This window comes from Ambystoma mexicanum, chromosome 3p (genome assembly GCF_040938575.1).
Source record: "Ambystoma mexicanum isolate Mex_15411 chromosome 3p, UKY_AmexF1_1, whole genome shotgun sequence".
NCBI classification, from domain to species: domain Eukaryota; kingdom Metazoa; phylum Chordata; class Amphibia; order Caudata; family Ambystomatidae; genus Ambystoma; species Ambystoma mexicanum.
Genome location: NC_090925.1, coordinates 553,512,468 through 553,529,443, shown reverse-complemented (window position 1 = coordinate 553,529,443; position 16,976 = coordinate 553,512,468). Strand labels below are relative to the sequence as shown.

At 46.2% G+C, this 16,976-nt stretch overlaps 1 protein-coding gene across 1 annotated transcript in view; it reads right to left on the bottom strand.

Moving 5' to 3' along the window:
• Positions 1-16,976, bottom strand: part of PREX1 (phosphatidylinositol-3,4,5-trisphosphate dependent Rac exchange factor 1) — a 1,235,108-nt gene that overhangs the window by 97,996 nt on the left and 1,120,136 nt on the right. Inside the window, exons 27-29 of the mRNA XM_069651281.1 lie at positions 8,119-8,207; positions 6,691-6,773; positions 666-756 (exon numbers count right to left, since the gene is read on the bottom strand). Coding sequence (XP_069507382.1) covers positions 666-756; positions 6,691-6,773; positions 8,119-8,207 — 263 coding nt within the window. The remainder of the gene's footprint in view (positions 1-665; positions 757-6,690; positions 6,774-8,118; positions 8,208-16,976) is intronic.

The following is a 16,976-nucleotide window of genomic DNA, read 5'->3' as shown; positions in this document are numbered from 1 at the left end:
TTGCAAAGCTTCAATGAAGCCATTACTTTATCTTGGGCAGGGAGGTCCAGGTAGTACCTGGGAATGGCCACATGATGAGTAAAAAGCCACACATCCTCCCATCCCGCACACACGCTGTGTTCCTGTTTACACCCTTTCACATCCCATACCAATAGTTTCAGCTTCTACGCAGCGCTTCCAGTGCCACCCGATGGCAAAAAACAAAACCTGTGCAACATAAAATCAAATCAAAGGTCTTATCGTACAACACAACAGGTGCCTCAAAAAAGAGAATAAAATACTCACAACTGATAGCCCAGAGGGAGGTCTTCCGAAATCATCACATTCTATTGCTGCCACTTTCACATCAGTGCCTTTTTTGTTGGCAAAGTTAATTGTGCCAGTAGGGCAGGGGACTGAAACCCGTGGCTCTCCAGCTCTTTTTAACTACGTTTCCCATCATTCCTCACTATTGACTATGCTGGCTAGTGCAGATGGTGATTGTAGTCCAAAAGATCTGGAGGACCAAAGGTTGCAGGCACAGGCACTAGGTGATACACCTAGAGAAAGACCTACACCATTTCATAAATAAATGCTGTCGATATTCATGTTCAATATTTAATCCACTGCACTACATTTATAACAATCATTGAGGTATTAATAATGGAAAGAGAAATGTGCTGTACCTTGCAAACTGTGATCCATAGGAAAGTGCTTCGTTTCTTCAAAGGCCTTGGTCATTACGGCTCCCTTGAGCAGTGCAATGATGGAATCGACCTAAATAAAACATCATGAAAAAAACAACATGAATCCACAAAACTCAATATTGAGCCTATGGATGTAGGTGCATTATATCACGCAGGAAACCTCCTGCATCCATTGTGTGGAAAACGAGCACAATCTATGAATAGGACACAAACACATCAATGCCATTTTAATGGAAATCGCTTGCTTCAATTTGTAAAAACAATTCTATAATTTTCAGAAGTTTTCCTACATGATTCTCCGGAGACCAGTGGTGGCTGGTGCGCATAGACTGATGAAGACACACACGTGTACACTTCAGCACAGATATGTGAACTAACACAAAGCTGATGGTGAAGACAGTGGCAGCTTGATTATGGTCCTCTGCCATGTCAATTCAATGCTGAAGCCTGGAGTGCTATCATCAATAATGCCATTTGTGATACCCACAATGATGGAACCATTGATGCCACGGACGTCTTCAGCGATGCACTAAATTACATCAGTGATGGCAATGACACTTTTCTTCCTCTCTCTCTATCTGGTTTCTGTCCACATCATTCTACGGACACAACTCTCTGCACGTCAACCTAAGCTCATCAGATCTTGTCGTCCTTGAGATCTCTGCAGCTCGAGCACGAGCTTGGTCTTTCTAACTCCCCTGATTTTTAAGGGTTTCCTCCCCTGTACCACAATGGTTCGCTTCATCTATTATGGGACAAATCTATGTTTTTTCCTGGGAAGCCAAGTTATGTTTAGCTCTTCTTCAAGTTGAAACCATTCAAAGTTCTGTTTTTGGTCCTCTTATTTCTTTTCTCTCTTTATTCCTATTTGGTCTACTACTATTTCTCCTTTCAGTCGTTCTTGCCCCGTTTATACTGCCGATTCTTCGTCCTTTTGAGTCTGCTCTTCATTCTAATCTCTGTCTGCCTTCTTTTTATATAGTCCTGGATGAGTACGCTCTCTCCATCTTAACTGAAACACTTGTGTACGAGCGCGATAGAAATAAAATATCAATCAATCAACTGTCAAAAACGGAGCTGCTATTGTTCCTGCTCCGTCTCTTCCTTCTCCCATGACTCCTTCATCTTTTTTTTTTTACACCCTCCCAGCTTTCTTGGTCCCCGATTCCCCATGCACTCCAGGCATTACCTTTGATCCTACACTCAATGTTCTCTTGCTCTTTCTAATGTGGCTCGCTCCTGTCACTTCCACCTTTCTAATATCTGCAAAGCTCACTTCTAGCTTTCCTTTCATGCTGCTCATCTCTTCTTGTTTTGGTTATTGCACTGCTCTTCTGATTATCCTCCGTGCGTATCAATTGGACCCCTTTGTTCACTCTGGTGTAGCTGTTCTCTCGTCTCACCCCCTCATGGCTGTATCAACTCGTCCCTTGGTCCTCTCTCATGGAGCCCTTTTGACACTCCAAAAACACAATTAAACTATCTGATTGCGTTTAAAAAAAAGATTTAGAACCCATATTCTCTATGTGTAAAGTATGGAGTATATGAATCGGAAATCGCATGCACAAATTCCTATCCGGGATAACCTAACTCTGCCAGACACTCTGAGACGGGGCAAACGGGGCACCTTGGCACTTTAAGCTTTGGATAATTATTTAGTAAAGACACATTGAAGAATGCTCATGAGTGCAAAGTGAGTGTGCCTTACAGTTGACCGGAGTGTGTAAAGATTTACAGATCAGCCATTATTTATAGAATAATTCAATTGGTAAACAGTTGCCAATGCATTCGTCTATCTCAAACCCGAACGCCACACATTGTACTCAGTTTAGCATTTTCATCTTTTAAAATCTCTTCTAGGAAGTGCGCACAGATAATACTCCCAAGAGAGCCGGCTTTGCGCCTGTGTGTGTATGCATTGCTTGCATGAAAAGGCGTTGTGTCATATGTGAATGAAAGTGCAATGTGTATTTTGTAGTGTACGGGTGCTTGTGCGAGTTAATGAGAGAACTGTATGTAGCATGCGGGTGTAAAGGTGTGCGCGTGTGAACTAGGGGAGTTCATACGTTTGGGGGCTTACATTGGTGGTGTAGCCAGACAGTATTGGCTATTATAAAGTAGCATGCCATTTTTACTAGCATTATGATGGGTGAAAAGAACGTTATGACTACACAGGGAGGGTTTACTAGTGCAGCCAATACAGACATGTTTTCTTAGTGGTATCACATGTGTACTGCAATCACAGGCAAAGCCAACATGATTAATATTCTTATGTGGAGATACTGGCCAAGCCTTATAAAATCGATATGGTGTCTATTCTGGCTGAATAATGTAGGCTGTGTTTTCTCACAGTGCCATAGCAAGTTTAGTGACATTACAGGAAAATCCAATACGAGTGGTCTTAAGTGGGAATGCTGGCCTACATTGGTGCAGCAAGTATGGGCACATTCTCCGAGTGTCATTTAATTGTTACTGTCATTATGAGCAAAGTCAACGTGAATGTTTTTTACTTGGGAATACTGGCATACTGGGCACAACCAGCATTGACAATTTTGGGCACAGCCAGCCTGAAAAGTTGTTTTGCATTTGCAGAACAGTGGCATATATACTGTAGTCAATGGCCTCCTGAAAATGCATTGAAACATACCGTTTTGCATTGTTGGTGAAGGTCCACCTCCTCAAGGAATGGCACACCTTCCTAACACCCATGTCCACCCACCCTCCACTCCCCCACCTTACTTGAAACTGGGTGATGTGCCCCCCCACTGTTTCTTTCCCTAGTTGGTTTTAGATCCTTTCCTACCAAATGACGTGCCTTCTTCCTCCTCTGTTGCTAGCCACCCGTTTCCCTTGCATCTCTGCTTCCCTCACTGTGTCCTTCCCCTTATGATTTGTAGAGCGCTTCGTTTCTTCCCAAAGCTTGGTCCGTGTTCAGTAAATACCCTTACAATAACTGATGAGCTGGCAACCTACTAGATTTTGAATTAATCTGCAAAAACAATTGCAAACTCTGTGGCTTTTTTAAACAATTTCCCCCAGAAAGTTTGCTGTAAAATGCACCATATTTAACCACTATTTAAGAAACATTCTCATGGGGGGGAGAAACCCTCCAGGATCCCCTTGGATGGTTGGGGATGCCTTGCTGCTCTCAGTCGTGACACAGTCATGGGAAATGTTCGCTCCAATTTCAAAGTTCACCAGTCAGTACTGGCGGTTCATCACTTCTGCTGTTCTGCCCCAGGGTGAAACATTAGCCTATTCCGCACACAGATGTGTGCGCAAATCAAGGCAAATTCTACCCTGCGTTTTGCTCATATGTTTTATGCATGGCTACCAGTCGGAGATGCAACACACCTATAAGATTTAGGTCGATTTCATTGTATGAGCTGTTGAGCATCGTCCCGTGGCAGCACAGGATGTGAAAAAATATAGGTTGGGCTGCATTCAGGCTAAGGATGGGGCAGTTGGTGGTGATGGGGATGGGTGGTACGAGCATTGGTCAATGTGTGCTGGGAATTTAAGACATCTGTATGAGGAATTAGAATTCTCTGGTGGCACATGCTGGGGAAAATGAATGACAAATAGAACATTTAAACAAAGCCAACATTGTTGGTCCAAGGCAAATGCAATTAAAAGACCACCAACTGTATTGGGGGAGGTTTCGATTTCCATTGTTCTCTAGAGCAGATGTGTACAGTTTTCACAATGCACAGACCAACAGCCTTTATCAGTCCACACGGACTCTGTAAGCAGATGTTGCCAGTTTTTACATTGTCGAGAAAGACATATATTAGTAGGTCCATATTCCACACGAAGCCCATAATATTCTACAAAATGCCCTTGTAAACTAATATTACCAGAAGGACAAATGCACGCATACAATGGTCAACAGAGCAGATGCATGCATACACACACACACACACACACACACACACACACACACACAGCTCACGCACTCATGCAAGCAGCATGCAGACACACACACACAAACACACACACGAGGGACATGAGCATATGCAGCGGCACATAGTGGAACACAGCCATCAATAAGAACACATGCGGGTAGGAACATATAGATAAGACACCTACAGGCCGACCCAAAGAGGCACACACGGGGACACCAATGCAGCCTAGTTAACAGTGACGCAAAGGGCACTTGTCACAACCGGGATTTGACCTCTTACAGCAGGGTTGCTTTGGACCACTCCCCTGTGGCAATTTGCCTTGAACTAAAGAGGGACAGACCCTAACATTTTGATTCATCTTTGGGCCATCAAGAGGAGGATACACTTTTGGACCTCAGTTGGGAGTGCAGTCCATTCCCAAAACCACTGACATAGAAGTGAAGACAGGAGGCACCCAAGGCAGAGGAGAGCTCTGTCCCCTCCCGTTAACATCCCCAGGTAACAGTGGGGTGAATGCTGCTGGTGAAAGATCTCTGGAGGTGTCAGCCAAGCCCAGTGGAGTAAGAGTGCAACCAAAGGTCTTCTGTAGTCCTGGTGCCACTAGTTTGCAACTCCCAGCAACTGCAGAACCAAGGAAGTGACCTCTCCCTGCATCTCCAAATTGCATAGGCACCTTGGATGCCCTACAAGCTGCTGCATAAGAACTGCAAGCTTCCTCTTTGACCTAGATGCCCAGCCACCTCTGCATGAACGTTTGCTTGATGCCGAAGAAATGCCATCTTCGCATATTAGCTCTGCAGAACTCTGCAGAGTCTTCTAGCATCCCAACGCAACATTGCTGCCTGGCCATGAGCTTCCTCAAGCTTCTAGCTGCTGCTACTGCAGTACCCAGATGCCATGTCAAGTCAGCTGAGCCCGCTGGCCAGTCTCTCTCCTCCTCTGCTCCAGAGGCCGCTGAGTCTTCCAGCACCACCAGCCCAACGTTGCTCTCTGTCCCCAGTTTTTTCCAACTACAAGTCGCTACCGAACATCAATGCATTGTTGGACCCAGCACAGCCAGTCCCCCGACTCGTTACCGCACCAGCCCCAAATGTTCCCAGGCTCCTGGCTCGACACCAGTGCTGCCACGCCCCTAAAGTCATATAGTGGGGCCATAGCGACTTACACACCTCCATTCTAAGACATTCCTGAACCTCGTCATTCTGCCGATTAAAACATGCACGCCCCTGCTCAACTACCTAGAGTGCCATGCTACAACAGGCTGCATGCTCTTTACAGCTAGCGTTTTTAGGTAGTTGATTGTTTGGATTAAAAGTCTATATTTGTATAGAATCTTGATTAGACATTCTTGAAATTTGGAGACACTTTGTTTGGGTTACTACTGTCATCAACTCACACCCTTCCTGGGGCTATCGCCTGCCCTCAGCTTGTGCAACCACCTACGGTGACAGAGGTATACCTTTCAGGCTGTGGCTGTTTTACTTTTTGGTTTGGGATAACTAGTGCTTTAGTGGCAGTGTGAGGCTGGCAATGTGGTCTACCCACACAGTAGTCATCCTGTCACACACAGAGGCGTTGCTATGGGGTGGCTGAGTGGACTGTAGCCCCGGGTCTCTTGGTTGTAGCCCGGATAGACGCTCAAGTTCTACAGCCAAAGGGCTAGCAAGCCCCGAGTCCCAAGCGTTCCAACATTAGCATAGCCCCGGATCTTTTCCAGACCTAGCAACACCCCTGGGCGTAGTGAATGGACTAGCTGTGAATGCACATATTTGGCAAGATGTCTCCCTCTCGTCTATGCTGCCCCACTGATGGCAAACCTGGAAGAGATCTGCTCCTGTTCTACAGGCATCAGGCCGTGTGGATGCTGGGATGGAGAGCAGGACATGTGCAAGGCTGAGTGGGGCGGGGAGGGGTCATTCATCGCAGAGACACAGGAGAGCTGGGGTAGGGACATTTATAAACCCGGCTAGAGAAGAAACAGTTTCCAGTAAAAACAAAAAAAGGTCATATATTACACAAAGTAAATGTACAAATTGCCCCTTAGCAGCCATTGCATGTTTCCATTAATTGCGGAATTGCTCAAAATGAACTAATGATACCTGATTAAACAGATGTTCAAGGCAGCCATGTAGTTTGTCCTGTTTATCTGAAGGGATTCTCATGTCACAAGGAAGTTCATCGCCTGCAACGAGTCAAAACATTATAATCACATTGTCTGCTTGCATTTCTCTCCAAGCACACGCTGTTCTTGGCTTAATCAAAATGGTCGTTTTATTGCCTAGCGAGCCTGTGCGATTTCAATGGGGTGGCGGCAGGATGCAGTCAGTGCGGAGGCCCAGACACTAGAAGCCTTCAGGCAGATTAGGGTGGAAAGACACCTTCTTGAAAAAGAACGGAAAAGTAAAAAAAAGGCTGGTGGAGAAAAATAAGTTGGAAATATTTCTCCAGCACTAATTGGTTTAAAAAATGCAACGCTTTCTACCTATTCCACTGCAGGTTACATCAATTACCGGTGAATAATCCTTAGCCTAGGAACTTACAATTCATTTCCCCATTTATTTGCAAAAGCTAAATGTATGGGGTTTGAACAAAAAGAAGATCGCTTAGAACATAATATGATGGCAGAAATTGCACCTATGTTGCCTTACAATTTGCTTAAATGCTGGTGCTAGGCGAACACAAATATACTCAATGTATGACATAACAAGACTAATGCGAGTGAAGGATAGAGAAAGAGGGGAGGAGGGACAACCAGGGCCAGCCAGGGCGAAAAGAAGGCCAAGGAGGAGTGGCATAACAAGAACCAGCCAGGGAAATGGGGAATGAGGAAGAGGCGTGGGGACAATCAGACCAAGCCAGGGGGCCTGGGACAGGGGGTGGAGGGACAGACAACCATGTCCAGGAGAAAGGAGGCAGGGAGAGGGAGAGTAACCAGGACCAGCCAGGGAGAAAAGAAGGCCAAGGAGGATTGGCACAACAAGAACCAGCCAGGGAAATGGGGTATGAGGAAGAGGCGTGGGGACAATCAGACCAAGCCAGGGGGCCTGGGACAGGGGGTGGAGGGACAGACAACCATGTCCAGGAGAAAGGAGTCGGGGGGAGGTGGAGTAACCAGGACCAGCCAGGGGAAAAAGGCGGCCAAGGAGGAGTGGCACAAGAACCAGCCAGGGAAATGGGGTATGAGGCAGAGAGGCATCAGCCTGGGACCACAGAGAGATGGAATGGCCTGGTTCTCATCCCTTAGTGTGGCCATTAGGAGGTAAATATGGGAATGCCTCTCACCAATGTATTGAGTGCTAATCATTTTCCCATGTCTTGTAATTTGTTTATGAGAAAAGCATTAATTGCAGATGGGTGTTTATTCTGTAATGTTTTGGAACTCCTACAGCAAATGTGTGTACTACTTGGTTACACTGCAGCTTATTTCAATTTACAAAAAACACAATTTGCTAAAACGAGAAAAAAAACAAAGTATGTGGTAGAGCGCATGGTCCTAGAACACTGAAACGCATGCGCGAGCCGCTCACCTGACCCCATTTCATCACTTCCAAGGTACGAGCTGTTACTGCGAACGCTTGTGTAGGAGAGTACGGAGTCGCGGTTACTGTTGCCATCACTGTGGGAAGAAGAGGTTACACCATTACCATTACAACCTACGCACCATCATGCAACAGGGCAAGGGCTTTATGTTTAGTGGAATAGCTCTAAAATGGCCCAGTGGCTTTAACACGTCAGAGACGTGGGTGCAACCTGCAGCCACAGGTTCGAATCCCAGCAGTTGGAACATAGTCATTCCATTTCTGAGATGATAAATTGAGAACAATTAAGTTGGGTAATGACCCCAAAAGGAAGGCAGTCGAATTCAACATCAAGTGATGCATAATAAAGTTTCATTATCTGTGGTGGTCTTAATATTGTCCCAGTGCCCGCCTTGCTGACTTCATGCCTTGATACTAGTTAGGCAGGTACACTGTTAAATAGATATTGGTAATCTGTTCTTGTATAGTGCTTCATGCCAGATGTCTCCAGTTTCTAAGTGCTGTCATAACATGCATTCTTATGACCCCATTTAATGGCACTTGACTGATCTATCTCCGAAGGATGAAAGGCTAGGGCGACCCTGCGAACACTCGCTGGGAGGACACATGTGCTTACACATAAAATATGGCAAGTGGGTGGGTTTTTAATCCAGAATTGTATGCAGAGTCCCATACTTGGGATAGCCAAGCGATCGCCCTTTAGCTCCAGGATGGAGCAATAGACATATTGTCGAGAAGAGCCCGGTTCAGCATGGTACGCAATGCTGAAGCCCGGATCTCTCTATAATGCAATCAAAGGGGACTCGGGGGGCCCGCCACAGAGGTCCAGCCAAATAGTAAGCGAATAACTCTGAACGGCGGCCATCTTAGCCCAGGTTCAACCCTGAGACTGCCTCGGGCGCCAAATTGTTCGGTTCAAAGCCTGTGATTCTTGGTGGTCTATGGGACTAAGGGACACACAGGGAACGCCTCGCTGTGGAAGCCAGAAGGATTTGGAGCTCCCAGCTTGCAGGCACTGTTATTGCTTTCAGGTCCAGCGGATCTTCTTTCTGGCAAAAACTACTAAACATCTCCTGTTTGGACGCTAAACGGGAACCAAACTTAATATGTTGTTTGGGTGAGTACATCATTTTACCGCTTGGAAAAAGGGGAAAAAAATACTAACCAAAACAACGGAAGGCTGGAAGCGTCATACGGCGCCGTTTACAGTGGCCATGTTTATTTGTATTCTCTTATGCAATAGTACAGGATACTAGCATGATTTGATGCTTCTCTGAATGCGAGAAATTAAGATGGTTCGACTGACGGAACACATTTAATAAAGAGGTTCAGATATCATCTGCTTAGCCACGTGAAGCAACGCTGTCCCACATGCGAATGTTCAAAGTTCTGAATGCATGCCTCATGGAACACGTTGCGTGCACCCTGAGCAAGCACCTATCAAGTGCTCCGTTTCTTTCAGTGGCGTGATGGTCAGAAAGGTTTCCTTTCTTAGAGTCGCTAACGTCACAGATTCTGGCTCTCTGCATAAAGTGATGGCAACTCACAAGAGGAATGCAACCTGTACAGCGCACAAGTGCAAGAAATGTGCGCACATCTGTGCGGTGCGCATTTTATTGAAAAAGCATATTTTATCTAGAATAATTCACCTTTACAATCAGTGGTGAACTTTTGAATTTTAAATTAAAAAAAACAGCTGGAAACGTTGAAGGAAGTTTCAAACACGCGAACGTCTGCAGTTCACCATCCATGGGTGGGCAAAGTAAGGGTGTTGGCCTTCAAGCCTGTGCCAAACGGCCTTCTGACCAATAGCCCAAAGCCTGCCAGCTGGTGAACATATAACCCGCCTCCCGCAATTCTTCTTTCTGGTGGCAGTTCCTCTCGGGGATTTCTCATTCTTTGATATCCATCTCCCAGTGCAGCTTCTCTTCAGAAACATCTCCACCACCAGGGTGTTCAGCGTGGCTAAACTGCCCCTTCTAGGATGACCCGGCCCCCCATGGTTATGACCAGCTAGTCAGTGCCAAATGGCCTTATGACCAGTAGCAGGATCCCATACCCAGACTCTATGTTAGGGCGGTAAATAAAACCATGAACATAGGTTTGGGCGTCTTAGACTAAAACTGCTACCAACAGCTTACCCGCACCCATCCACAGTGCAAGAGGCCGAACGGTCAAAGGCAAGCAAACCTCTACCTAAAGTTACAAAAGGCAATGGGCTTTAAGGAAATGGTGGAATTGCCCAATTATAATCCCTACATAGGGGCACCACTGAAGCAGAAAAAGGCAGCGGAAGACTCTAAACTTAAGGGGTGATTGTTTAGACTCGCATACAGATTGGATAAGAAGCAAGAGACCACTTTAGCACTGGGTTTGGCATCAAAGCTTTGTGGCCACTGCACTGATAAATATCGGTTTATTGATTGGTTCAATCAGACTGCATAAGTCTCCCCACAGAAAAAACATAGAAACATACAGACACAGGACTCTGGTACTTTCCGGCCTGCACCCATCGGCACCTCCATTTTGGCATCTGCATCTCTCCCTCGCTCACAAAAGGCTGCCAAAATGGCCGACGTGCCCTGCCTGCAGCCACTTGCATTGCATTCCACTGACTGGATTTCCATTCTGATCTAGGAAGCCCGATATTCTCCATGTAATATGCGTTATGTCCATCATTCAGCAGATTTCTCCCATGCTGTGCACGCGCAGGGACGGCACCAGACCCCTTTCAGATACGGCAGAAATAGATTTGAAACTCTACAAGGTCCATAATGCTAGGATTTAAAAAGATCGCAATTTCTCCCAAAGTCACCCGGGTTGGATCTCAATGGGCATATTTGCCTCTGCTTCCCCGCGAACAGGAACATATGGGAACATCGCAAGGGTCGGGAGTAGTCATTAAAAGATTAATGGGGCGAAGACAGGGAGATAAATAATTCATGCATTGATTTACGGCAATGAAATTGCATTGTTTTGATTCCTGCTGAAAGGATCTAGGCCACGTGAGACGCGCTTGCCCCCGCGGCACTATTACAAATGCATCGGCTGAAACAGCGAGAGCCCGCGTCTAGTGCGGTCCTAATGGCGCATCACGGGTACACAACAACATATACAGCCCTTCTCTTACTGCAAGCTGCAGAGAAATCTACCCCCTTCCCATAATGCCACCATTGGAAGACCCCTTCCCATAATGCCACCATTGGAAGACCCCTTCCCATAATGCCACCATTGGAAGACTATGTCCTGCTGGGCCTTTGCCACCAATAGACAATACTGTAGAGGGCATTACCTTCTGACAGTCTGAGATAGCATTTTCTACTGGCATAGTACCCAATTGCTTATTCTCTTGTGGAGAAATATGCTGATGGCACATATCAAACTGCACCCCGACTGCTTTTAGAATGGTGCATGTCCTATTGGTGCATTATTTGAACATTTCGCTCCAGCGGATTACCCTGCTGGGCAGTAACTCGCCTGAATCCTGAAAAAAGCCCATCCCTTAACATACTACCATGAATACGAAGGATAGCAGAGGGGAAACGCGCTGGTCTTGGAAGCAAGACCGTGCAGAGCAACTGAGGTTCGAATCCCGGATCCGCGCTTAGAAACCAACTCAAGAACAGTATTAGGTGTGCAATAAAAAAACGATTAAATAAATAAAATTCAGTCTCCCAAGACTGATCTATGGCCAAGAAAGTGTTGATAAGGACTATACAGTGGCATTGCAGTATTGAGTTGGCAGAATCCCACCACAAATCCAAGAGAGACTTTTCTATTTTTTTTTATTTTACTCTGTGTGGTCTCTCTTTTGGGAGCACCACATGCTATGCTGGTGGTTTTAGGGATGTGCACTGCCTCTCAGCGGGAACAGAGTTAAGACCACAAACTCATTTCAAAGAGGCCACCATATGCCAGATTGAGATTAGTTTGGCACATGACGACTGCTAGGGTTGCAGGAAAGGCAGCCACACTGTACCCAGCCCCTCACTGAACTGTTATTCTAGGTCATCCAAAAGATTTAAATTGCAAACGGACTAATTGCAGGCTCAAAAATATCCCAAACAGGTTTCATTCACCAATGCATTCCAGAGATCAAAAAGAAAGCGCTACAGTAGCTCTAGTCTTGGGAAAAGCGGTTTGCACTAAGGAGAATACTCAAGACACATTTTGAAAAAATATGTATATTTTGCTTACATTTATTTACAAGTAATACGCCCATAATTCATAATAATCGCCCAGCGGCACACAGAAGGGCAAAGTCCTGCTTGCACCCGCGTGGGTGTGCCTGGCATACAGAATTGTGGCAGGATGGGGTGACAGTGCCCATTTCCAGGACGCCATGACCATCATTTGGACTTGGTCCAGCACCGCAGTCATGAGGGCATCTCGTTGAAAATCTCATCGAGGCTGCTGCTCTTGGTGTGTTGGTGTGTCAAACTACAAAGGAAGCTTCAGGGGCAGCGCTGCAACTCCTTAGAGCCTAGGCAGAACTGGAGGGGACGTGGTGGGGCAGAAGACACTCCTGGGGTGCCCTGAGATACTCTCGGACAGCAACTGGGTGTCCAAAATCAAGCCTCCCCAGAAAAGCCGTCATTCCCCAGCGGAACCCGGATGTTGCTTTCAGTCTGTGGTGGGCCAAATACAGGCTTGCCCACTTCCTGTCTCGTAACGCACCAGCAGCCATAGTTACCAAAGGGCGACGCATGCACAAATGGCTCATTGTGCAACTACTCCATGCATGAGCTTAGTCTTACAGATGGGCGCAGGGGCCCATTCGGTGGGGGGTTTCCTTCATTTGGTTTCTGCGCATGCGCTCATGCAAATGGAGAAATCTATTCCTCATGCCCATTTTCGTATTACTGAAGCAAGCCCATGGGCAGCGAGGCTCGCAATAACATGTTGGGATGCCCACCAACCCAGGGGACAGACATTGAAATGTACCCCATGCCCCCTTTCACGAGGTGGCAGGTATTGGCCTTCTGTGGACCACCCATTCGCCAGGTGGGGATTGGGCAGGTGCAGTCCTGATCTGCAGCCCCCTATGTTAGGCCACTGGCTTGCTTTCAGATAGAGGCTCGGGGCTTCACAGATGCCACTAGCAGCCTCCGGCACGTGCCCGCCCGGCACTCAGACCTTCGAGGACGGTATGAGGGCCACCACGGAACTGCGCTGCCAAGGAAAAGGGGAGGTCTCTCTCAAGGGACGTGGAGGCCATCCACACAGATACGGGGGGCTTAGGGAGGTGTGATGAAGCTGCTGCCTCAGTTGCCTGCTGCTTGTTTTTCAAGGCACATTTTATGGTGACTGGAGGGTCGCCACATGGTGGTTGAATGGCACAATATTCTGGCTCAGATGCAATATTTATTAATTGCGCCTAGCAAATTATCATGCACTCACGGTGGCCCCTTACATAACGAGATATTAGACTGTATTTCCATAATAAAAGTAAAAAGACCTTCCCCTGTTCGACCACCCTAATGAGTACGTATAAAAAATGCCTGAGTTACCTTATAGGATCCCACCCATGTCAAGCTTTGAACACATTTGTATTCTTTTTTGTTCAACTTTAAAAGGAAATGTTTGAAAGAAAAGGTTGGCTATGGTAACCAACGTGGTCTGGAAACTCATCAGCATCAAGCACTAAGCCATCTTCAAAAAGTGGTTAATGCAAAAGCGGACAATGTTACCATTCTTTGCCTAAGCAACGTGTCTAGCCTATGCCGGCCTCTGAAATACCTAAGCCTTGGTTGTTATGCTATGGGTTTTATATTGATCAATGCTGCCATTTTCATGGTCTCATGACTGACATACCACAGTCATCCATGGCTGCTGGTTAATATTTACAAAAGCTTTCCTCTGTGGCACATGAAGAATCTCCCCTGAATAGGTCATGACCTACGCACGGAAAGTATAGCTCAGCGGCAACGCGCTCGTCTTGGTTCGAATCCCGGGTCCGCGCTCAGAAACCTCTTCGGTATTAAGCGTGCTATAAAACACGAATTATACTATTGACCTGTATCAGGATGCAAGACTCGCTTTTGTGGAATGATTCAAGCGAAGGCACTGAACTCGTACCCCTCAAATGCAGAAGCAAAACATCAGATGGCTTTTGAGGGCACAAGGCACAGTGTGATGCATATGTGAAATGAGCACACTAACATGTGGAAACATCTCAAGAGACAATGCAGTGGGGCTGGGCAGAGCTTCAGACCAGTCTTCCAACAACTAAAGAAACCCCAGAAGGAACATGGAGCAGTCTACCTCAACAGTCCTGCCCGCCCGAACAAATGAATGATATCAAACTCTGCGCAACAGACTTACAGCCATCTGGAAGCAGGCAGAGCTTCCGAGTCCCGAAGAGATGCGAAGTCATGGCGCCCACCCAGATGCGCACCTTGCTGTGCAAGATGGGCTGTTCGGAAGGCGAGAAATGTGCCAGTAATGAATCGCACGGATATAGTGTTTGAGTACTTGAGACAAGTACTCAGGATTGACATTGTCCGATCTCTGGATTAGTGGTTGCCATTGTGCCCAGATAAAAGTAGCAGAAGTAGCATGGCAGCGGAAAATGTAGCTTAAGAAAATATCAAGGGTGTTGGGGACGTCACTAGCACACCAGTGATTCTGCGTGTAGGTCTCTATCAATGCATAGAGTTTGCACAGAGTGCAAACCTAGCTGGGAAGCAAAGGAGTGCTAAGCAAGGTGGGCATGGACAACATGGGGTTGGAGAACAGGGTCAATGGGAGGGGAAGCTACTCGGGTCCCGATAAGGTGTTGCCTGGGTCCGTTTTCAGCTCCCGTTTGGATTGTAGAAGAGAGGGTGCTAGTCTGATGTGGGGAGGGATGGGCTTCCATAATAGTGGAGAGTCTCTGGGGTGCACTTATTTCCTGAGTTTTCCCTTTTTTACACGTCATGATTTAGTGAGGACCATGGCTCCTTGGTGTTGCGTTGGCCTACATACACTGTGATTTTCAGCAAGGCAGATGCGTCCGTTTTCATTTCCTCATAGGTAAAGTGCGCGGTTTCGAAGATGATGCACTGCTACAGTGGCCTCCAGTGTAGGTCCTTCAGGACCGGGGTGATGTGGCTGTGCTTCCTTAGCCCTTTGAGGAGTGGGACTGGGGGTGGAGGATGCTCTTCTGTGTGGCCGACGAAGCTCCAGCAATACCGGTTAGGAGGACACTGCCCCTGTGCAGCTGGTGGATGGCCAGTGTTTGGATGACATTTCTTAATCCTATTCGAGTTTAAAGGACGTGATTTTGTTTTCAGAGACTGGGCAGCTGGTATGAGATTGTCTGGGTGTTCTGAACAATTTGTTTTTACAAATGTTCTATAATCAATCCATTTGGCTTTGAGTTGAGGTGTGAACCTAGTGAGGTGCAGGTTAGTGAGGAATTATGGATTTGCATTAGTTTATCACCGTTGCCAAGGAGAATGAATTCTGCTATTAGATTCAGCTTTAAATAGCCACTTGACACCCTGGTTTAGAGGAGGGTGAGGCACTGTTTGAATCAGTGCCTGTCTCAGATTGCCATCGGAGTACTGATGGATCATAATAACCAATAATGACAGTTGGCCACCAGTTCTCACAGTGGCTTAATGTATAAATATGTAGAGTTACATGACAGCCTCAAATGACAAGATCTGAAAGGCCAAGAAGGCCTCTGCTGCGAGAGACATAGTATCTAATGGCATGGCACCCTAAAGAAAATGACAGGCCTAAAAAAAGTAATAGTGAAGGGGCCTGGTGAATGGACCTATGGGTCTTGCAGAAGATGACACAAGGAACAGTGTATTAAGGAAAGTGTGTGTATTTCTGTAGTTGGAAAGGCACCTCATATTGCTGGCTGAGATAAATGCAGCATTTTTACTGAAACTGACGCACATTAAAATGTGGTGTGCACTCAAAAATAAGGGAAACTGGACCTTGCATGTGAGAGTTAAAGCCAAGTAACATGTTTACTTAAAGCGACATAAGACCGACCTTCCAATGAAGAAGCCCATTAAAGTCAAGGGATTGAAACAGAAATGTTCTGAAGTGTATGTATTTGCAACTGTAAAAGAACACATGGAGAAATGTGTTCAGCTGCCAAATGAACATATTATAAGGAAGGCTTCATGCTTAAAGAAAGATATTGTGACACACAAAGTACAGCATTCTGGTCAGTGGAGCCGACTTCCACATGGGTATTCAAAACAAACTCCCCTCCCCGTTGTCAGATCTGTTGTCTCTGAAAGCTCATTTCTCTGCAGGGCAAATGGCATAGCCAGTGTGTGACTGGAATATAAGGAGGGCCTGTGTAAGCAGAGACTGCAATCAAGGGAAGCTGAACTCTGTAAGAGTTTGTGGACTGAGTCTTGGTTAATGGGCGATGTCCTGCGTTTAATGGTGTAGAGACCATCTGGACAGAGGGATACAATCTTCTCAACCTCCCTCAGCCAGGCCTGGGTCTTCACCAGGAAAGAATAATGCATTTATTGCAGACAACTGTCAACAGTGCTGCCCAACAGACTGTCATATGATTTAGAGGAAATGGGAACTCAGAGCTGAATTGAAACTATCAGTGGAATTAATGATGAGAATATCTATCATGTATTTTTGCTATTGAATTCCCCATACAACCACATTTTTCGTGAATTTCTCCATCATTTTAAGGACGAGAAAAGCCATTGTAGAGTTATTCAAAAGCTAAATTCAAGGCGGTTCTGTCGGAGTAATTCACAAAAAAGTCGGAATTTCAGAACTCTGGTACATAGCCAAAAAGTAATCTAAGCTCCCCAGAAAGTAAGAAGAAGCTGAAACTTTGGACAAAGGTGGCTAAATGTAGCACATAAGTGGTG